This window comes from Xiphophorus hellerii, chromosome 14 (genome assembly GCF_003331165.1).
Source record: "Xiphophorus hellerii strain 12219 chromosome 14, Xiphophorus_hellerii-4.1, whole genome shotgun sequence".
Taxonomy (NCBI): domain Eukaryota; kingdom Metazoa; phylum Chordata; class Actinopteri; order Cyprinodontiformes; family Poeciliidae; genus Xiphophorus; species Xiphophorus hellerii.
In genome coordinates this window covers 17,261,957-17,283,402 of record NC_045685.1, presented here as the reverse complement: position 1 = coordinate 17,283,402, position 21,446 = coordinate 17,261,957, and the positions used below count along the sequence as shown (strand labels likewise).

Below are 21,446 nucleotides of genomic sequence, written 5' to 3'. Positions count from 1 at the left end.
TTCACAACTGAACACCACCCCCACCTTGTGGAGGAAATGTGACAGTACACTTGGATGTAATGAAAAAGGCTACTCAAAAGATGCATTTCAACATTTTTAGTCTATAATTGCACTGATGAACTGTATTTCCTTTAATAGACTAGTTTTGAGTTTAATTTAATGACCCACATGGAAATAATCCTGTTACTTATTTTCTCTTAGATTTAGAAACATCTTAAAGATCAAAACAATTTTTCTCGTGTAACGGCCGTCATAATTCCATCTCTTGCTATAAAGGCAGGTGAATCTGTAACATCCCAAAATTAGTTTCTGATCAAAACTTGGCTGTGATGATTGTACCAATTTAAAAATTTGTCTTTAAGGTTCTATAAAAAAAAATAACTTAAAATATTGGAGGGGAGAACAGCTATGACCCCAAGGTCAATCATAAAAATATAAACAAGTGTGACAATCTGAGTAAATGAAGATTTAACCATAAACAAAAACAGAAACTTTCAATTTCATTATCTTGTACAATGATTTTAATACAAAAACTGACAAACACTTTCACTCAACAAAATAACGCAAACAGTTCTAATTCTGTATTGAAACTGGTGGCTGCATCTCATAGACAGCTTCCTTTACACAGTTTTTCTTAAACAAATGTGAATAGGCAGTAACATTTACACAAAGCCTAATAAAGACGTCTGCTAGAGGCCCTGGTTTTAAAGGTTTTTGGTTAGGGTGTTGGTCTGGTTGCATTTCTTGAGCAAAGTTGGTGCTTTCAGTCTTGATAGGTTAAGTTTTGGATAAGTGTCACCTTTACTTATAACTGATTCTATGATTCTGTTTGGTTACTTTCTGTTGTCCATGTTCTTAGCCCATGAGGTATCCTCTGAAAAGATAACACAAATGCAACACAAATTTTTAAATGCCTTTGATTTTTACCCTATGCCAACGGTAATTTACAATCAAATCAAATATTGAGCTTCAACTTACGGCAGCTTCATGCGCATGAAAACTCTGGCCATGAAGAAGCTGAGGAGGACACTGACAAAGCCGATGAAAAGCAGCAGGAAACGATTCAGTTTGGGAATGTTTGGCGCATTGGAGCGGTCCAGGATTATAAAGCCCAGGCCTCCCATGGTGAAGAGGAAACTGGAGGCCAGTCCTTCCATAATGTATTGCCCATTGACTCTGGAAAAGCAAGGAGTCAAAATAAGCTGTGAGAACATGTAATATTTTTTTGTATGCGTTTAAGTATTGAAAATTAGTGATACCTGTATGCCAGAAAGGCAACTGGTCGCTGGTGTCCATGCTCATCTGTCATTGAACCCACACTTGGAGGTTCTACAATAACGTCATAGATAATACCTGTAGGTTGGACAAATGGATACAGATGAAAGAAAAGCACGCTTATAAACAAAATGCATGTATAAATAGTATGTAATAGTGTTTGAATAACTACCTCAGAAGGTTTCTAAGAAAATTTAAATAACACCTAGAACTAATAAAAATTAGTTTTTGATACAGAAATCATGGAGAAGACTGCTGATTAATCAGTTGTTAAGCAGACTGTCAAAGTTCACTGCTAAAGATATTTGCAAATATTTTTGCAAATATTTGCAAAGCTGGTATTTTATAAACACACGACATTCAGATCTCTCCAGGATATGGGCGGCTCCGGTAGCAATACCAGCTTCCTTAACCAGTCACAGGTATCCCAGGATGATCACCTCCATGCAATAATTAATGATAAAGGAGCCCCAACCAAGTGCATGTTGTCCAGTACATATTAAAGCTTTTCAGCATGTTGTGAAACTCTTCTTTTATTTGCCATATCTTCTGATAAAATTTTTCTTGGACTGAATAAATAACATCAAAATGAGAGCTTGTAATAAGTCTGAGGCTTTTCACATATAAATTTCGCTTCCGTTGGTATGTTCTATTGGTCAGTATAAATAAAATGTACAAGCTAGCTTGTTTGTCGCACAAAAAAAAATAACAAAAAAGCTCTTATTGGTTTAACCTGCTTTAGCGACTACAAATACAACAAAAGCACATCTTATCGCAAATAAAACAGAACTATGAGAATTAAAGCTGCTTTGATATGCTGTGTTAATGAAGACATGCTAGCCTCTCTTAGCTTGTTGTTAGCTATAGTTACCTCCTGTGATGAGAAAGTAGGACACAATGACGACCGCATACACTGTCATAGCCGACGGCATGTGCAGCCATGACGGTTTCTTCAGTTTTATATTCGGACATTCGAGCACAGCAAACGGAAAACTGTATAAAGTCTCCATGATGGAACAAAAAAAAGTAGCTTCCTTCTCTCCAGAAGCGCTCCTTTCAGCCCAGGCTCGGGTACGTCTGCGCACTGACTTGGTTGACGTGTCCCGGAAGTACATGTGCTTCATTTTCTTTCCTTCTTGTGGCTTCAGTAATAAAAATCACTTTTTCAGAATAGAAAAAGAAAAACGTTGACTATTTAATAGAACATCGTAATAACCTCCCTTCTACGTTACTTAAAGAAACAGTAAGAAACGTCCATCAGCTTTTAGTTCAGCAAGATTTACAATGTATTTGTCCCTATGGGAATATTTCAATTACATTTGTATTCTTCCCATATAAAAACGGTCCAGCAGATTACCACTTCAGGACTGAAGAGAATCGCAGTGTCGGAACAGTACAGGGCTTGAAAACTCCGAGAGTTATAAGTACAATATTTTTAATTATAGCAAATGTATTTTTAAGTTATCCAAACAGATACCACTCTGCTAAAATAAGTGGTTAAACTCCATGCAACTCATCTTGCATAAAAAAAAGACATGCAAGCGCAGGTTGTGGAGAAACCCTTAAAATACTCAAATGGGGTCTCTACAGCAATTTGCTCATCTGAATTACTTTTAACATTAATAGTTTGCATCAAACATTTGTACTATTGCACTTACTATTTTTAATTTCATGTTCAAAGTAGGTACAATCTTTTACAATAGAACATCATTTTCTGTTCATGGTCTTAAGTGTAAAAATATTTTATAACCTTTTGTGTTTAATTTACATCAAAGCTTTAATGTAAACAAATCTTTTTGTATTAATCACAAGATTTTCTTTAATATTTTGTTCATCAAAACAAATGGGGGGGAACAAATTATACACATTTGGATGCATTTTTCCCCCATCTGAATTGCGTTTTCATGGAAACAAGTGAAATATTGAGCCCACTGGAGGGCACCGTTAACTTGCAGCTGGTATTTTATAAAATATAATATAGTACACTAAAAACCACAAAGTAAAATTGTGATTAATATTTGTAATACAACCCTACATAGAAATAACAAAAATAAGGGAGGTCTCCATTTTACTGAAAAAAAAAAAATTGCCAATTTGATTCAACATATGCACCAGTTTGCAATGATCACAACTTAAGAGTAAATAGTATTTGAAGGCTATTCTTATAGACTACCCATGTCATTTAGATACTTCTTCCATATTTTCAGCACTTCAAAACTTTTACTTTGCAAATGAACCTGGACCAGAATTTTTTCATAGTGGATTATGACTTCAGGCCTGATCAGCCGTACAAAAAGAAAACTTGGTTATTTTACAGTTTTTCCACACAAGTTGAAATGAAATTTAATTCAAGGATATTTCATCAGTCGATATGTTTTGGCGGTCCATTTGCTCAGAGGATTCTTAGTCTTAGCTGATTTATAACACAGACAGAACAACCCACAACTTCAAACAGTTTTGTTTGTCATTTTTTTTATTGTGGCAAAACAAATACAGAATTTACTTCGATTTCTGGCTCTGTGCTTGTGCCTTGAGCACCTTGACAACGATCTTCTGCTCCTCAATCAAGAAAGCACGCTTGATCCTGTGAATCCCACCAAAAGAGAAGTTTTAATACATTACTCATTAGAAACACAAAAATAAGGATTATAGATTCTTAAATGGCAGCATAAAAAAATAATTTGTCTATTAAATAAAACAATAAAAAAAACCAACAAGGGGAGAAACAGCACTGAAAATCTTTCAACATCCATGGCAGTTTTTAATAGAATTAGGTCTAACATGGGCTTAAGCCTACATTTTCAGCAAATAAAGGCCTAAAATTAAAATAAAGGCTTCTCTTACCTGTCACGTACACACTTTGCACACATGGATCCACCGTAAGCCCTGCTAACATGCTTCTTGGTCTTGGAAAGCCTCATCAGAACCTGAGGTCTAACAGCACGAATCTGTAACAAACGTCAAGCATAGATTTGATTTTTATTTTCAAAATCTAAAAATAACAAATCACTCAAAGTCTTACAATAAGGAGACTCAGTGTTAAGAACGTAAAAACAATCAATACTGTTACATATTCACCACAGACTTAAAATACACCTGCAACAACCTCTGTTTAATTTGGTCCAACAACACAGAACAACACTAGCTCTGTTTTTCTCCCAACAGCTGGGTGTGAAACATTTATAGTCCAAAGACCAGCCTAATTATAGCTCTCCACATCAACAAAAACAAATGATAAATTAAATGCTAGTCTACATTCTTACAGAGCTTTTTAAGACTACATAAGTTACCAACTACAGATTAGCTTTTTTTTTTTAAACCTAAAAATATTCTAGATGTTCATGCCATTTGTTTGGCATTTCACTTTAAGATTGTATTACCGTATTTGAAACCCAAAACAAGTGCAAAGACAATCACTAGAAAAAAAACAAATGTATACGACATATAAACTCTAATACCAATGTAACATTTTGAGTTTATGTTGTAAAAGGAGCCATTGTTAAGTCTGTTCCAGAGATGGAGATCATTTCATCACAAGTTTAAATAGTACCTGTTGACAACTTCTGTTGTAGTTCATAAAACAAAATTTAACATTGTGGCCTTATAATTAAAATTATAATTTTGTAATGTGCGTTTTACATTTTCATGCAAAAAACTCCCAATAAAGACATTTATTATAGGACTATAATATTACTTAGTGTGCACAGAAATCCACGTTGCTCTTCCATACTGCTTGCATAAGAATATGCAACAAACACTGGTTTTCAACTGTGCAGTAATAACAGGACAGATGATCTAGATTTTTCTCACTAGAGTCCATTTGAAACTTCTTCGAACTCAAATGAAGCAAATTATGTTTTTAGGTCATTAAAATAAATAGTAAACCCTTAGAAGGTTTCTTATGGGTTTTACTTTTTTTTTTTACTTCCAATGTTGAGTGATGTCATTATTTTAAAGGGCAAAGTAAAACTACTATGTCCTCCAGAAATAACAGCACCCAAAGGTGAAATTCAATGATCACTTTAGTATCTTTTTGTACATGTCAACAAATTATAATGTGGTATGCAAACTGATGCATGAATGTATAAAACAATCACCAGCATAACATTAATACTAAGTTCCAGCATTTCCGCATTAGAATAAAATAAAAACAGTTTTTACCCATCGTCATAATAAAGTTCCTCATAAAGCTTTAATAAATAAACTGCCATTCTGGTAAAATGTTAATACAGCAGATGAACTGAGACAACATGCTGCAAAAAGTCTTTAAAAAAAATAAAAATAAAATTATATATATATATATATAGCACACCCTGAAGTTTAAAATGGCATGTAAAATACATTTACCAGCATATAACATTTTTCATTTGTAAAGCCTAAATGCTGAGTGCATTGTGCTCCAGACTGTAATCCAGCATCTAAAATCTTTTAATCAAGGGCAGTAATCAAGTTTGTTTACTTTGGTCATCAGTACACTTTAAACAGCTTTAAGGTTTGATGCGCAGTGAGGTTAAACAATGTAATCACAAAAGAAAGGTCAATGTTGATGTTAAAGGGTTTTTTTTTTAAGACAGAGCCAGTATTTTACAGTAAAATATCAAACAATAAATCATATTTGAGATGATTTCACATTTAGGAAACCTTGTATAAAAACTGCTGTTGAATGTTGCTATTGGGAAAAGCTCCCGTCATCGGATGTGAGGAGTTTTAACTGATTGAATGAACTGATAGATTTTTCCTCCAGTATCTGATGTTTACATCTTTAAGCTGTTTCAGGCCAGTAACTAAGCCTGAAAATAATTAAACTTAGTGTAAAACTAATGTACGTTTCAACAGTCATTGTGCTCAATCACTGTTGAAAAATGAGAAAGACTTGAGTTTGATCCATGTTTCTTTCGTCATTGTAGATTAATTAGAAACGCTAACGTTCCCAAACAGCGGTAATTAGAGACAGTTTAGTTTTAGTGTTGATTTTTAAAGTTGGGTGATAGATTTAGTTCTGCATTTATCCACGTTTCCAGCAGCTTTGTCATTGTTTGTTATACATGCGTGCCCAACTGACAGGGTTGAACCAAAAACTCTCAGCATAAATAACCGTACCACTATACTCCTATCCAATATTAATAATGAAAGTTTTGGCTTATAATAATACTTTCTTGGCTATTTTGAAAATATCTGTGCTATTGAGAGCTGTAATAAATGTATTCATAATTGATATACTACTTGAACATCTTTACATCCCCAGATTGTAATGTTTAAGTAGACTTAAAAGGAATGATTTTGTTCTTATGCTGTTCCAGGTATCAGTATACTTCCTCTAAGTGATGAATATCTATAGCGGGAAAGATATACGAGGTATTTTAGACAATATGTCTCCCCTCCTTATCCATGAATAACTACAATGAATCTAACAGATGCACTTACTCCACGCAGTCTTCCAGGGCAGATGCCACATGCTGACTTGGGGGCTTTGCCAACCTTCTTGGTGTACAGGTAGACAATACGGTTACCAGGAGTCCGGGACCTACAGACCAACAAGAAGCTTCATTTCTATACGGACTCTTCAAGTTAGTACAAGTGTACAAGCGTGGTAGAAAACTTTCACTTACAGTCTGGTCTTGTTAGAAGCCGTGTTGTAGGACAACCTGCGGCGGTAAGTCAGGCGTTGCACCATGTTGAAGCTGCGAGACAAATTTTATTTGAATGAGAAAGTGGTCGTAATGTTGATTCGCGTTGTCATTACTCAATATATGACCAGCTTTAAGCTCTCTTGTCAAGTTTTAAACTCGAGTCATGTATACAGTGGTACTTTTGACATCAATACTCGTTGATTTTATTATTACTCTACTACCCGGTTACTCTATTTAGCCCCACACAGCGGCCTTATCCCGGCAGAGAACAGATTAGTAAAAACATCTTCCTAATGCCATCTAACTTATAAAATCCTCATTTCCCTGACTATAAAAGCTTACTATGAGTCAAACGATATCTTAAAATTGATTAAATTATCTTCTAAACATGAGGATTACAGTCGATTACAAATTTGTAATCATGCAGAAGAAAACAGGAGCCGCCATACCTGCTTTCGCCGTAACCGGAAGAGGAAGGAGATAGGCGGATGTTTAAGGTTAAAGTTTCTGCCCCCTGCTGGTGAGTTAAAGCAAGTTTTTTATTTGCGTTACAAAGCCTTGAAACATTATTACTATAAAATCCTGCTCCTACAACAGGGTTAAAAATATGTGTTACTTACAAGCTGGTCTGTTTTATTTACAATATTCTGTGACGAATTATTGTAATAATTTGCTTATAAAGAAGGGTTTAGTCATTGGCTAACTTTAAGAAAAAACTTTATTTTATTCACACTGATACAGGATATAAGGACCTCATGTAAAAGTAGCCCTTATTGTCAAATTTGCGTTTTCAGATCTGCGGTGTCAGTGAAGCACAGACACCGCAGATAGAAAGTGGTTCAATTTCTTTTTACAACATAAAATCGGGACAGCTGCCAGAAGATGGCAGTAGAGAGCCGACAGAATAGCTTTGTGAATAGGATATTTTTCCTGTCTCGTTAGTGTCCAGATGCTGATGCAAACTTCGTAGTAAAGACACACATTTATTCACTTGAAATAAACGTGTATCTCTTTGCTAGAAAGGTTTCACATTTAAAAACCTTGCTGGACATATTACCTTGAGTTCAACTTTATATACAATATAGTATGTTTATATGAAAACATTTAGAAATATGGACAAGTAATTTTAATGGCAGTTTTCTATATATATATTAATTCTCTGGTTAAGATGTGTTGTACTTAGTGTTGTAAAAATGCAACAACAGAAGACATAGTTAAGAATAATCAAACTACTGGTACAATTAAAATTAAAATTACAATTAAAAATATCATTTTAATAAAATAACATTTTAATAAAATAACATTTTAATAAAAGATATAGATTCTTTACTTTGACTCAATTTACATTTTTGATCTAGGGCAGTTAACGCTTTCAGTGAACCTTGAAGCTTTTTTCCAAGTAAGCACATGTACATCATCACAGAAATATTTTTCCATCACACATTCTCATCTTCTCCAGTTACATTTTGCGAGTTAAGACATCTTTCAGTGGGTTTTAGTTGGACTAATTTTAAAACCGTGATCTTGACAAAAGAAAAGTGATAACGTGGAAATGGGTTCTCCAATACTAAATGTAGCCAGAACTCCTAATAGCCATGACTTTGTTTTCGATTGTGTTGCACTACCTTACAGAAGTTTTTACACCCCATAATGATCTGAATATTATGGAATGCATTTGTCTTCAGATCCTCTTTGCAAAAACTTTGTAAGCTACTACTATTCTGAAATAATCTTGCCTGTCGCCTCAGGTGCATTTTTTGTCTTGGTCTTGTAGTTGTGGAAGTAACAACTATACTTAGGGGACTGACTTTGTATTCAGTCAGTCCCCTAATGGACTGAATACAAATGCATGGCATGGTTTTGTCTGTAAAAAAAAATCTAACTACTCATATTTAATGTATTACTAACATGGGTTCACACAAATAAATCTTTTTTTTTTTATCTTCATTGATCTCAGAAGGGTAAAGCGATGATGCTGTGATTAGCTGCAGCTGCATAGGGATCAGGCATCAACTGTTCTCCATGAGATTCAAGGTCTTTTGCAAAGACACCAAAGAAGCTGTCAGCCAAGACAAACAGAGGTTCAAGCAAAAACAATTTGTAACATCTGCAGGCGGCCGTATTTTCTCAAGAAGTAATTATTCTTAAAGGGTACGCCTCAGTTTTAATTCCTGCTGTTAATCCAAAGTCATATCAATAAATTCATGACGGTCGCAAGTTTTTATTTAAGCCGTCTAATGTCCTTTCACTGAATTCCAGATTTATTTATTTTTCTTATTTTCTTCAAAGAAAAGCCATTTCACCTAAAGTCCACTTGATTACACAAGCCTTTCCAACCTAGGACCCCTCCGCCCCACCCCACCCCACCCCATACACACGTACACACACATCTCCTTGGGCCTCCTGTATAATCTGCTGAGATTTAAACCTGCTGCTCCTGTTTAATAAATCCACTGCGATTAAAATAGGATTACAGCTCCACTTTTGCCTTGCCAATGTCATCATCTCACGAAACATTTTTTTTGTACTTCTTTGCCGCCCCTCCCCTTCCTCCTGCTCTTGTTTGGGTTTTTGCCCACGCTTATACGGCTGTCTCCATCCTTCCTGTCCCAGACAGACAGAGGGGCAAACACATGGACACAGACTTTGAGCTTCTTCCCTCCCTCTCTGTTAAAAACTCATCCCTGCAGCCGTGCAGGTCGGCCCATCTGTGTTGCTGTTGACTTATGGATTAACCTCATAATGCAGCACATATCCTGCATCAGATAAGACTTCTGATATGATATGATGTGATATGATATGGTTTACCATTTTGGTCAAAACATATTAATGTGTCAGAATGGCCTAGTCAAAGCCCAGGCTTAAATCCTTTTAAGAATCTGTGGCAAAAGTTGAAAATTAATGTTTGCAGACGCTTTCCATCCAATTAGCCTGAATCTGTCTTATTTTGCAACAGGAAAATGGACAAAGCTCTCTGCAAAGGTAATGGAGACTTACAAGTAGAGATGTACAACTGTAATGCAGTAATGTACCTTCCCAGTTTCTTTAAGCTTTGAAAACCATTAAACTTTATTGCTTTCACTTAATAATTATGCACTATTTCGTGTTGATATGTCACATAGAATCTCAATAAAATGCTTGGAGGTTTGAGACTGTAATATGACAAAATGTGACAAAAACGTTTTCATGGCAATGAGGTTTATCTAGGATTTGTTGTTCAGATATTTCTTTCCTTCATCATCTAAAAGGCCAAAAAGGCCTTTTAATATAAATCACTTTTTTTGACAGAACAGTGTTCTGGTTTATTTGATTCCAACTATCCTGTTCATTGGAAAAGACTTGCTTTATTATTGCCACCCTATTTACGTCCCACTGCTTGTACCTCACTGCTGACAAATCCACACAACTATGTGGAGCACAAAGGCTCGGATTTAGCTGCCGGGCCAAAGTTAGGGTGGGCCGGGTAGGGGGAGGGCAGGGCCAGCATGGAAATTTCTTTTGCTTTTGCCACACCACAGATTATAGACAAATCAAAAGAACTGCCACCATCGCCCTGTCAACCCACCACCCCACCGCCTCCCTCCGTCCTCCCCTGGTGCAGCGTACATGACCAATGACCAGTCATCACTTTTATGCAGCAAATGCAGCCAGGTCAGGACAAGCCTGTAATGTTTGGTAGAGGAGAGGCTTGTCTGTGCACAGTGGGCCCTTTGTTGCAAAATAGCTGACAGCTTGGATCTGATCTCATTTGATAGGCAAAAGTATTGACAGATCTAATTTGAAACAGCTTGTGGGGGACTTTTTGATGCTGATGTGTCCTGATTAGACAAGCTTCTACAGAGAAACATCATTAAAAAGATGGAAGGGGACATGTGAAGGCCCGTTTGTGTCACCTGGTCTATTTGTATTATACACTGCTTGCTAAAGATGCAATAACATATTGCATATATATTCATTAAATTAGAATATGTGAATCGACGAGGCTCATTTGTCAGCTTCAAAGTAACTTTTGAAAATAGAAGCCATTAAGTATGATGGTAAGGTATTAAACATACTTTCATATACTACGCTGACATTTCTGTATTAAATTCCGTTTGTACTGGTCTGATGTAATATTATCAGCTTAAGTGTTCTGTTTTCAGTAACTACAAGCGGAAAATCATCACAATTAGGAGAAATTAAGGTTTGGAAACATCAGTTTATGTATTGCAATTAATCTCTTTAATTTGTGTCACATAGTGAATTGAGTAACTGAAACAAATGGGCTTTTCAATAGTATTTATTGTATGTATCAGATTATTCTGTTCACCCTTCCATGGTCACTGAAGATAGGTACCAGTACCCCTGACCAGCAGATGGATGGATGGATGGATGGATGGATTCTGGAAAATTGAGAGTGAAAAATGTGTAGTAACGTGGATGTGAAAACTAATGCTATACGTAGTGGATGTATTCAAGGTTCAGTACTCGCGGATTCACCTCTTTGCAAATTTAAAATCATTCTCTAAAAGATTTGCCCATTCAAGGATTTTTTTTTTTCATAAAGCACATCTAACATATTTGAAAGAAAATGCAGCTTGGAAAGCAGAAACACCTAGGTGCAATACTACCTGAGCAATTGACTGGCGTTTGCAAAGCAGCCAATACAAGAGTGCAATTCATTTATTTTGGCTTCTGATTGGCTGTACCTCCATGAACTAAGATAAGAAAGAATGTAGATATTAGCTTCTGTAGTGTTAAGACAGTTTCTACTTTGAGTATTAATGCATGTTTCTGAACAGGGAGGTACAAGCATTTTTAGAGGGTGTCTCAAGTATTCGCAGATTCAAGCTATTCGAGTAAGATTATAGTCTCCAACCCTAACAAATACTGTGAGTCCTCTAGTGTTGCTTTAAGATTGAATCCTTTAAAACTTTTCTTTAACATAGAAAGTACTCCAAGATCATTGTTTTCATTAGTTTTTTCTGTGTATGGAGTGCCTTGTCAAACAATTTGGTCGTGGCAAGTGGCCGCTCACACTGAGCCACATTCTGCTGGAGGTTGATGTTAAAGGAGAGTCTTTTCTCTCCTCTGTTGCTCCATGCATGCTCATTATGAGAAATTGCTGTAAAGTCAAGTGACTGTCCAATGTTGCTGTGTGCTCGTCCAGGAGGAGTGAATGCTGCAATCTGAGCATGATGCAATCTGCTGAGTTTCCTAGGTAAAGGACAATTTGAATAATTAACTCAATTTGTGTCCATTGTTTGAAAACTGCAATCAATTTGAATGTACCGTATTTTTCGGACTATAAGCCCCTGCTTTTTTCCCTCCCCCACGCTTTGAACCATGCGGCTTACAGCCCAGCGCGACTTTTCTGTGGACTTTTCTTCAACCGCCAGGGGGCTCTTTAGCGGGAAGTGAATCCAATGATTCCCGAATCAATTCTTTGCTAATTCTCCGCTAATTCTTCTTCAAATTCTTTGAAGAAGAATTTCAAAGAATTTCTTCTTTGAAATTGGAAATCAAAGAAGAAAGCGCTAATTTTCATTTAGAACAAGCACATGCTAGCACGGCGGAGAAATTTCTTCAAACTCATACCGCCTCGTCATGCATACAACACGAAAAAGTTCATATGATGCAGCTTTTAAGTTGAGGGCTATCGATCTGGTAGTACAGGAAGGAAATAGAGCCACTGCACGTATTAAGCTCAGCGTGAACGAATCCATGGTTCAGCGTTGGAGACGCAGGGCTTGATAAATCCAGCAGATTTATTAATAAACCGAGAGCGCCTGTTGCGGTTTATATATGTACGTTTCCAGTGTTTTTTTTGTTTTACTTTGTAGGTGCGGCTTATAGTGAGGTGCGGTCTATATAGTCTGGGAAATACGAAATATGTGATTGGATTGAATTGAGATTCCTCTGCTCAGACATATTATGATGACAATGAGAAAAACCTGTGCAACGTGCAGCATGATCTACAAAAATAAAAAATACAAGATCCATCAGTTTAGCCAAAAAGTATTCCACTAGAGTGCAATAGGAAAGTATAGACTAATGACATAAAGGAAGTTGATGCTCTCGACCTTCATGTTTCCTGTTAGGTAACAAGAAATAGCTGTGGAGTGAAACAGAAAAGCACAGAAGGCGAGAATCAATAAGGTCAGTGAAATGTGATTTATTATTCGGCACCAGGCCATTACTGTCACACAGACAGTGTGTAAACATTGCATGTCTGCTTCCCTCTGACAGTTTAACCTGCCTGGTGCTAAGTGGTCGAGGTTTTATGCGATATGACAGGGGAAACATGCAACTCGGGGCGCCGTTAAGGCTTTATGCGGTATCGCTTCCATCCATTCGTCTGTCTATCCATCTGTTTATCCCCTCATCCAACCTTCCATCCATCCTGACTGTTCGGCTGTCAAATAAAAGCTTGACTACTGAGAAGTTGCTACTGAGAAAAGATGCTGTATCCTTCAGCTGCCGTAAAAAGGGTTGGGTGGTACTCAGAGGCCCAAAGAGTGCTAAACAAGAAAAAAAAAATGTATTCAAAAGTCTTTCAATATTAACTGGCATGTTTTTATAATTTTTTTTCAGTAGGCTATGTATTAATTGCAGTCAAATATTCTCTTTTATGCCTCGCTTTTGGTGATGTATAGTGATTAGGTAGATTGGAAAGTCGGATAATTTGGTGCAATTTACTTAATCCAAAGGGTGAGAATGCAATATAAAGGTGATCAATTTCATGAATCTGTGTTTAGCTTTAAGAAATGGAGCCCCAGCTTGCAGGTAACCTTGAAATGACCCAAGGCGTGCAGTCGGAGCGCTGAGCTGGAGCGCATCCACCTGTTCCGTCATCAGAGGAACGGGCTGCCATTGCTGTGTAACCACGGCAACTCCTCCCTCTAAACTGAAACATCACCAAAGCCTCCTCTGTGTGAACCAAACAGGGGAGGGACGCAGCCTGCCGCTTACCTGGCTTCTATTAACCTGTTATTAATAAACCAGGCAGATCACGTGGTCGGCCACGCCGAAAACACCAGCCATTGTTTTCAACAACTAGAGGTGATTTCTCTGCGCATATCACCGTGAAGGATGCTGCTGATCCCGGTGCTGTGAGGCTCTCTCTCTCTCTCTGTGTGTGTCTGTTTACAGAGCTCCTCCTCTATCGTCAGCGAGTGGTCACATTTTTTTTTTTTTTTGGCTCAATGAGAGCAAGAGGGCACCGGAGAGGATTTCCTAATCTCAACGTGCAGCCGAGCCGTGCGCCTGTTTTTCTCTCCCCTGTGTCAAAGGTAAGGCATGACTCCGGGTGCGCGTCATGCGCCTCGCCAAAAACAGGGGGCACGGATAATGTTGGGCTCTTTATGTTGAGGTGGGGAGGGAAGGATGGTTAGTGGTTTAAGCGGAAAGGGCGAAACTCAAGGGCAGACAGGGAGTGGAGAGAGGGCGGGGGGGGCGGGGGGGGGGAAGAAAGAGTTCAGCTGTGAAGGCAGCAGGCATCTCTTAAGAAGTCAAACAGTGCGGGCAGGACGCGTGTGTGCCGGTGTTTATCCTCCTTTACCTGCGAAGCGTCACCTTATTGTTGTTGTTTTTTTTTTACAGACTACAATCAAGTCATGTCTGTGAGCCGGGGCGTCGTATTTCATTGTATATGTTTTCCTGGTAAAAGCAGCAGATATGACCCCTTTGTTCTTAAATTGTTGCGTGATCTGTTAATTCAGTCATGATCATGCTGATGCATGATAAGTTTCACTCTGCATCTTATGCAGTTATTTTACCAACTCGTAAATGTGAATCGGCTGATTTTGAAGAACAATCTTATCAGTTGGGCTTCCGAATGAGGATGGTAATGGCCATCCTGTGGTTAAACAGTATCAATTCTTGTTTAGTTTTGTTATAATATCCCTGTACTTTGGTTGTCTTAACTCCTTTTAGCTTTGTCTTACAGAACAATAATTATATGCATTGAATAAACTTATTGTTTGCAAGAGTTTCAGTTCAGTGTTATCCACGGGGATAATATTTCAGGTAGTTTCTCAAATCAGTCTACTTTTTCTGTCTCCTTTTACATTTAGATTTGTACTATAAAGCTCAGCTTTTATGTTTTTTAAATACTTTGCTTTGTTTTTCCCCCTCTGCTTTACTCAAAACTCCTCTATGTTTGTCTGATTTCCAGCCGTTTCAGCAGACACTCTTTATCCTTTTTTAGTCCGGAAAAATGCAATTTTAATGTCCTGCTAAACAAGGATACTGAAAGTAAGATTAACGGCAAGAACTTTTCAGCTACTTTTCAGTTTAGATGTTTATTTATTGCATATGATTGTTGTTCTATCTGATGAGACCAACAAAGGGCTTAGACATCAGTAGAGGTATTTATACGGATCAGGCATTGCATTATGGTGAGCGCTGGCACCCTAAGTAGTCTGCGGCTATACAACAAACTGCAATGCACTGTGAATATGGAAACCTTTCTATCAGATCCAGCAATAACTGATTCAGCAAGTTGAGTTACAGTAGCTTGTCTGTTGGTTTAGACCACACATGCTTTAAAGAACCTCGGTTGTCCAAGACCCTCTCAGCGATTCAGCCTCGTGCGTTCCTCTGACCGCTTTTGAGAGTTACTGACTCCTGAAGACTGGTAACAATTCACAGAAGATGCAGTTTTGAAGACACTCTGACCAGATTTTTGCATATGCTGTATGGAAAAAGTCATAACTTTCTGTGATAATTAAGTCAAGCTAAAATATGTGTTAGATCAGTTAGAATAACCAATGTCTTTCTTTCATTTTTCAAAATACCGGAAATTATTTTTCTTATTGTTGTCTTCAAATTTAGAAGTTTACATACACTATGACTGCTATGTCTTTAAACCTTTTGGGAAAGCCCAAACTATGATGCCATAGCTCCATAAGCTTCTGATTGGTACGTTGGGCACATCCGCAGATGCATTTTAAGGTAACACCTCAAACATAATCCTTATATACCATCTTGAAAAAATAAAAAATAAATCAGGAAGGTAATTTTGAACCTCCTGAAGGTGTCACGTTTGTTCAATGAATTGAATTCAAGCATTGTCAACATCCAATCAAGGTACTTTTTTTTATCAAGTACAGACATTTTGTTTCCTAGAAATACATCACCAGGAGCAGGTCAAAATTTCAGCAAACCTTTGTGAGAAATCTATAGAAGGATACAGAAATATTGGATGCAAGTCGTACTATTTAGAAACAATTGTATCAAATACAGAGAGGACATTTGTGTAAACTTCTCAATTTGAAGAAATTCTGATTTCAACTGTATTGCCAACCCTCTGATAAGCACAATAATTGAAATATAAGTAGTCTAATTTCCTATATATGCCAGTGGTCATGACATTGGACCTGAATATAGGCAATCTTGTAACTTTTCTGTCACATTTCCTCTTTGTTTAGATAGAGGCCAAGATTATCTTTTCAATGAAATTTGGCTTGGGGTATTGACTTTCCTCCTTGTTAAGTTGTGTAATTCTTTTTCTATTCTTTCAATGTTATCTAGTGAAGGCTGATATGATGACATGTTTTGGAAAACTGGATCCCGGACAGCACCAAAAACCTTCTCATCTTATTTGAATCTGAGGGAAATACAATGTTTAACTCCCCAAAGTTCCCAACCACCTGTTAAGAGCGAGGACACTGAGAGCTGCACCATCATGGCTTCAGATCAGCCCAGCATGGACTGTACGAAGAAAAGATCTGCAGAAGGCGCTGGCTGCAAGCAGCTGGGACGGAGATATTTGCGGAAAAAGCTCCGGCCTGTTCGGGTTTTGGGGTTGGTCTTCAGCCTGGTGGCTTTAAGTGCCGTCTCCATCAGTGCCTTGAGCCGGAGTTCAGATGGGCTCAGTGAGCCATCGCTCCCCCAGGTGGATCTTCAGCAGTCAGCCCCACACAGGACCCTACTTTTCACCCCACATCAGGGGGACCCAAATGTGTCCGTTGACCTGCCCATAGCCATGAAGTCCACAGCAGATGACAATGAGACACAGGGGGAGTACCCACAGGACCTTTTTAGCCTGGAGGAGAGGCGACAAGGAGCAGTGGTCCTCCATATGTTTGGCATGATCTACATGTTCATTGCCTTAGCCATCGTGTGTGACGAGTTTTTTGTTCCAGCACTGACGGTAATCACAGAGAAGCTCACCATCTCAGATGACGTGGCAGGTGCCACCTTCATGGCGGCTGGCGGTTCGGCCCCAGAGCTCTTCACCTCCATCATTGGAGTCTTCATCTCTCACAGCAACGTGGGCATCGGCACCATTGTAGGCTCGGCCGTCTTTAACATCCTCTTTGTCATCGGGATGTGCGCCATCTTCTCCAAGGAGATCCTCAACCTGACATGGTGGCCGCTCTTCCGCGACGTGTCTTTCTACATCCTGGATCTGATCATGCTCATCATCTTCTTCTTGGATAACATCATCACCATCTGGGAAAGTGTCACACTGCTCTCTGCCTACGCTGCCTATGTGATCTTTATGAAGTTCAACAGCACGGTTGAGGGCTTTGTCAAGGGTTGCATGCACAAGAACCAAGTGGTGGAAGTAGAGGTACAACCCAAGGTGAGTTGAAAATACAGTTTTTATTTAAAAAGCTGGGGTCATTTCACCCCTTCAAGTTTTTTGTACCTTTGTATGTAATTTGCTGACATGGCATTTTTCCCACTGAGCTTACGACATACAATTGAATTAAGCTTCATCTGAGATTTGTATATTTTTATGACTATTCATCTTCATTATTGGTGAAAATACTAAATTGCAAATTGAAATAAACCGATGCGTAATGTTGAGCTACAAAATTATGGCAACGTGTAAGTATGCGATGAGTGTACCAACTAGGAAACTGAGCCCCTTAAACATTTTATGTACCTAGTCTGACACAGGCTTTCGTTAAATAAATAACAAAGTGATCTGTTTAGCAGATCTGAGCGCATCTCACCGATCTCTTCTACCAGATCAGGCAGTGTGTGTGAGCCACTGAAAAACATGTTCGTTGCTCATATCTCTTCCCTCATTACTTTTAAAACACCAGAAAGTCAAGAATGGAGTGCTGTCAACAGCTAAACAGACCATTTCACATCAATGATTGCCTCTACACTGCTGTGAAGAGCTGACAAACAGCGTTCCACTGTGAGATTAATAAAACACAGTGAAATGTGTAATTCTGGGTTAAGCTCCACACTTTATGTCTCAGTCTGACAAACAAATCCCTTAGAAAATCTGAGGGCTGACTTTAACCCCATCAGTTTAAGATTTTCTTCAAAGCTTGTTTGACGAGGTCGGTCTTATCAGAGATTTTTACCTTTATTTTGTGTGTGGAAATTGACTCCTGCTCTGCGTTTTGCTCCTTGCTTGGTGAAAAAGAAGGTCAGAAAAATCTTGACGCCGTCAGTCAGAAATAGCATCATTCTGTTACTTCAGCTGACACGGACCTCCTCAATGACACTCGAGGGCAAAAGACACCGCAGTGCAATTTGATACTGGCGCGGAGATTATCCTCACGGATTTTCCTTTGTGACAAGAGATGGAAATTAAATTTTCATAAAGTTGTATTTCAGAACTGTCATTAAATTGGGATTTATTCTAAGTACATGACGGATTGTTTCGTTTTTATATAAACAGCAGGTTACACAATGTTTGAAAAACCCTCTGGAGGAAGCCAATAGCACCATATGGTGCACAGCCCTGTCAATTTTACCTTTATGTCCTGTTATTTTGATTTGAAACACAAAGAGACAGAGTGACTGTTAGAGATGACCTTGAAATGCAATGCATGCTGGGAGTTTTTGCAAAGGAAGCATCCGAGGACTACTCTTAAGTGACTAGCACTTTATATTGGTTAATAAACACATGACCTTAAGTTTCAGTGTTGCTTATTTGAATTAAAAGTATATAACTGAATGCAAAACAAGAGTTTATATCTTTTTATTTAATCAGATATACATTATATTTAACCTCTTTCAACATGTTGTCCTTGCTTTGAATGTCAATTAAACCACAATGACACAAATATTATTAGAAAACAATTATTTAAGCACTGGTTTTAATCAAGCTTTGACACTTTGGGGGCACAAGCGTTATTTGGGGAATTAATTGATAATAGCTGATGTAAGTGTGTTTCTGGGTGTGTAAATTTGTACCACAGTGATTGAGTGGGACAAGACAGTAAGGACAAAGATGTGTTAGAGTATTAAAATAAAAATTCCAACAAAAGCCTGAAGGATTCCTTCTTCTAAACCAGAGTTATGTTTTTAGGTATTTCACATCACTTTAAATTCACTCTTAATTAATTGTTCTCGGCATGCCAGTTTTAGTCTCTTAATTATGTATTAAATCGATCTGTCATTTTAGGCTGGACTGATTATCCAACATAGACCTTAGTGATTTTAATATAAAATATTGGGTGTACGAGTTTGAATTTGTAGTGGACTGTCTTTAATTCCCCAAGGGTCAGAAATCGGCTGCAGATTTCAGGCAAGTTGGAAGACGTTGGTTTGCAAGGACTCACATCTTTCTTGAACACTCTAAATCTGTTTTGATGTTACATTGGCTTCGCCAGTTATTGATCAACTTGGGGGTAAGTGTTTCCTGCGTGGTTCTTAAACTTTCTACCCAATCACGTTTCATCTGAGACTGACAGTTTGGGTCCAACAATTGGACCTCAGTCAGAACTGGCTACTTCAGGAAAACAGTGTTCCCAAACACTCACTAACACTTATTTTGAAATGCTCTTCAAATTATCCTGACCCTATTCCTTTTGAAAGTTTGCCATCAATGCTTAAGATTTCGCCAGCAAACCAAACATTTTAAATAAATTCAAGAAGAGATGTCAAATAGCCAGCTAGAATTTTGTCAGAAGATTTTAATGAATACAAAAGCATTTGGTTGAGGTTGTTGGTGTTTTTTATATTAGAACCTGTGCTTATAATTTTAACCTATTTGGATTAGAAACAATCCACTATAAATCTAAACGTTCCTTTTAAAACATATTGAAAATGTATTTCACTCTCAAACTCAATATTAATAAAAAAAATGAAAGTAATGGTTATTGTGAGGGTATATAAACCTCTCCCTGAAACTATGATTAAATTATAAAGCCTCAGTTGATTTCGAAGTACATCGTTGTCTGAGGTTTTATAATGCATCATGATAATAGTATTCTGTCTGCGACTGGTGAGGCTATTGCTGAGTCTGTAGGTTGCCCTCTTAGTAATTGCCAAATGTATTCTTAGCATATGTACCATTTAAACAATTATCCAGTCATACACATGGACAGCAGTGGGATGTTTTGCAGTCGTAAGTCATTAGCTGGGTTTTGTACTGCGCGACTGCCGCCTTTAATCTCATTACATAACTACTTGTGCTGCTTACTTTTCTAACATGCGGTTTTTGATGTGTAAAATCCTCTTTTCCTTGTCAAACTGAAAAAGGTAAAATTGTTTCCATTTTGTCCTTTACAAAATGAGACCCTTCTTTTCAGGTAAACTGTTAAACTTTAAAGGTGATGTCGCTTCTCTCTCTTTTTTACCTAAAGACTGATGTATAACATTCAGTAAAGGACTTACAGACCCATCATGTCTGAGTTACCTGCAGCAGCAGTAGTAACGTTCAGGCCATTGTTTTGCCTCATCAAAAGACACCAACAAAAACCAGTTAATACAGCTACTGTATATGCTTCATAACACCATGCATCAAGACCAAGTATCAGCAACAACAAACTGCATATGGATTGTTTCACACTCTCTCCATTAGGTTAATCTTAGCTGCAAAAATAAACTTGCAGCGTAGTGCAATCCATAGCTACCAGTCAATGACTCAGTCAGATGGAGGTGGAAAATGAACTGTGCTTTCACTACTGTTTTTATTGCAAAGGTCAAAAGAAAGAAAACCTGAGTAAATGTAATTTGCTTACATTTCTTCATATTTTCTATTTTATATGTTAATTTTCATCGTGGCTATTCAGCAGCAAATTTCTGATCTGTCTTAGATACTGTATTTCATATGCAAGTCCTTTAGGATGAAATCTAAAAAACAATAAAAAAAACTAATATAAATAGAGGCAGATAAAAAACACCAAAGAACCAATAAAATTTAAAATAAATTTAATCAGAGAAATAAAATAAAATGAATTTAAATTGAATTAAGCAGAGCTTTAAAACTGGAGCTTCCAAAAGCATCTGAAGAAAGATTTATTAAGACAACCTGATAATATTAGGAGTTTAGCAGGGCTTCATGATTTATTTAGAATAATAACTTAGAAGTACAATTTATAGATTTTGTGTAAAATATTTATTCAGCAATTTTACCTGCAACAGTTTAAATAATAAAACAATTGAGCAAACTAATCATGTCTAAAATGTCTTTTCAGATATTTAGTAGTTTTAAAAATGTACAGACGTTTTAGCTGTTCGGTATTCGTGGATTCACCTATATGTGAATTTTTCTGTGGAGAGCAATTCCAAATTATTTCTAGAAAATTTGCCAATTTAGAGGGGTTTTTGTTGAGCAAAGTAAATTATTAGAAAGAAAATATA

At 37.4% G+C, this 21,446-nt stretch overlaps 3 protein-coding genes across 8 annotated transcripts in view; 1 reads left to right on the top strand and 2 right to left on the bottom strand.

Moving 5' to 3' along the window:
• Positions 1-498: 498 nt before the first annotated feature.
• Positions 499-2,376, bottom strand: ostc (oligosaccharyltransferase complex subunit). Its single transcript, XM_032583508.1, has 4 exons — positions 2,147-2,376; positions 1,260-1,353; positions 979-1,176; positions 499-874 (listed from the first exon to the last, which is right to left on the bottom strand). Exons 1-4 carry the CDS (start codon positions 2,283-2,285, stop codon positions 856-858), a joined length of 450 nt encoding a protein of 149 aa, XP_032439399.1. The 5' UTR covers positions 2,286-2,376; the 3' UTR covers positions 499-855.
• A 1,354-nt stretch (positions 2,377-3,730) lies between these two features.
• On the bottom strand, positions 3,731-7,409 carry rpl34 (ribosomal protein L34). Its single transcript, XM_032583509.1, has 5 exons — positions 7,355-7,409; positions 6,885-6,956; positions 6,700-6,799; positions 4,120-4,223; positions 3,731-3,859 (listed from the first exon to the last, which is right to left on the bottom strand). Exons 2-5 carry the CDS (start codon positions 6,947-6,949, stop codon positions 3,775-3,777), a joined length of 354 nt encoding a protein of 117 aa, XP_032439400.1. The 5' UTR covers positions 6,950-6,956; positions 7,355-7,409; the 3' UTR covers positions 3,731-3,774.
• A 6,375-nt stretch (positions 7,410-13,784) lies between these two features.
• LOC116732905 (sodium/potassium/calcium exchanger 2-like) overlaps positions 13,785-21,446 on the top strand; it is a 58,611-nt gene continuing 50,949 nt past the window's right edge. For 3 of the 6 annotated variants that reach the window (XM_032583500.1, XM_032583502.1, XM_032583501.1), the window contains exons 1-2: positions 13,786-14,176; positions 16,419-17,475. In XM_032583500.1, coding sequence (XP_032439391.1) covers positions 16,438-17,475 — 1,038 coding nt within the window. In that variant the 5' untranslated portion in view covers positions 13,786-14,176; positions 16,419-16,437. Of the gene's footprint in view, positions 14,177-16,418; positions 17,476-21,446 lie in introns of all 6 variants that reach the window. The other 3 variants (XM_032583499.1, XM_032583497.1, XM_032583498.1) reach the window with 2 other exon arrangements.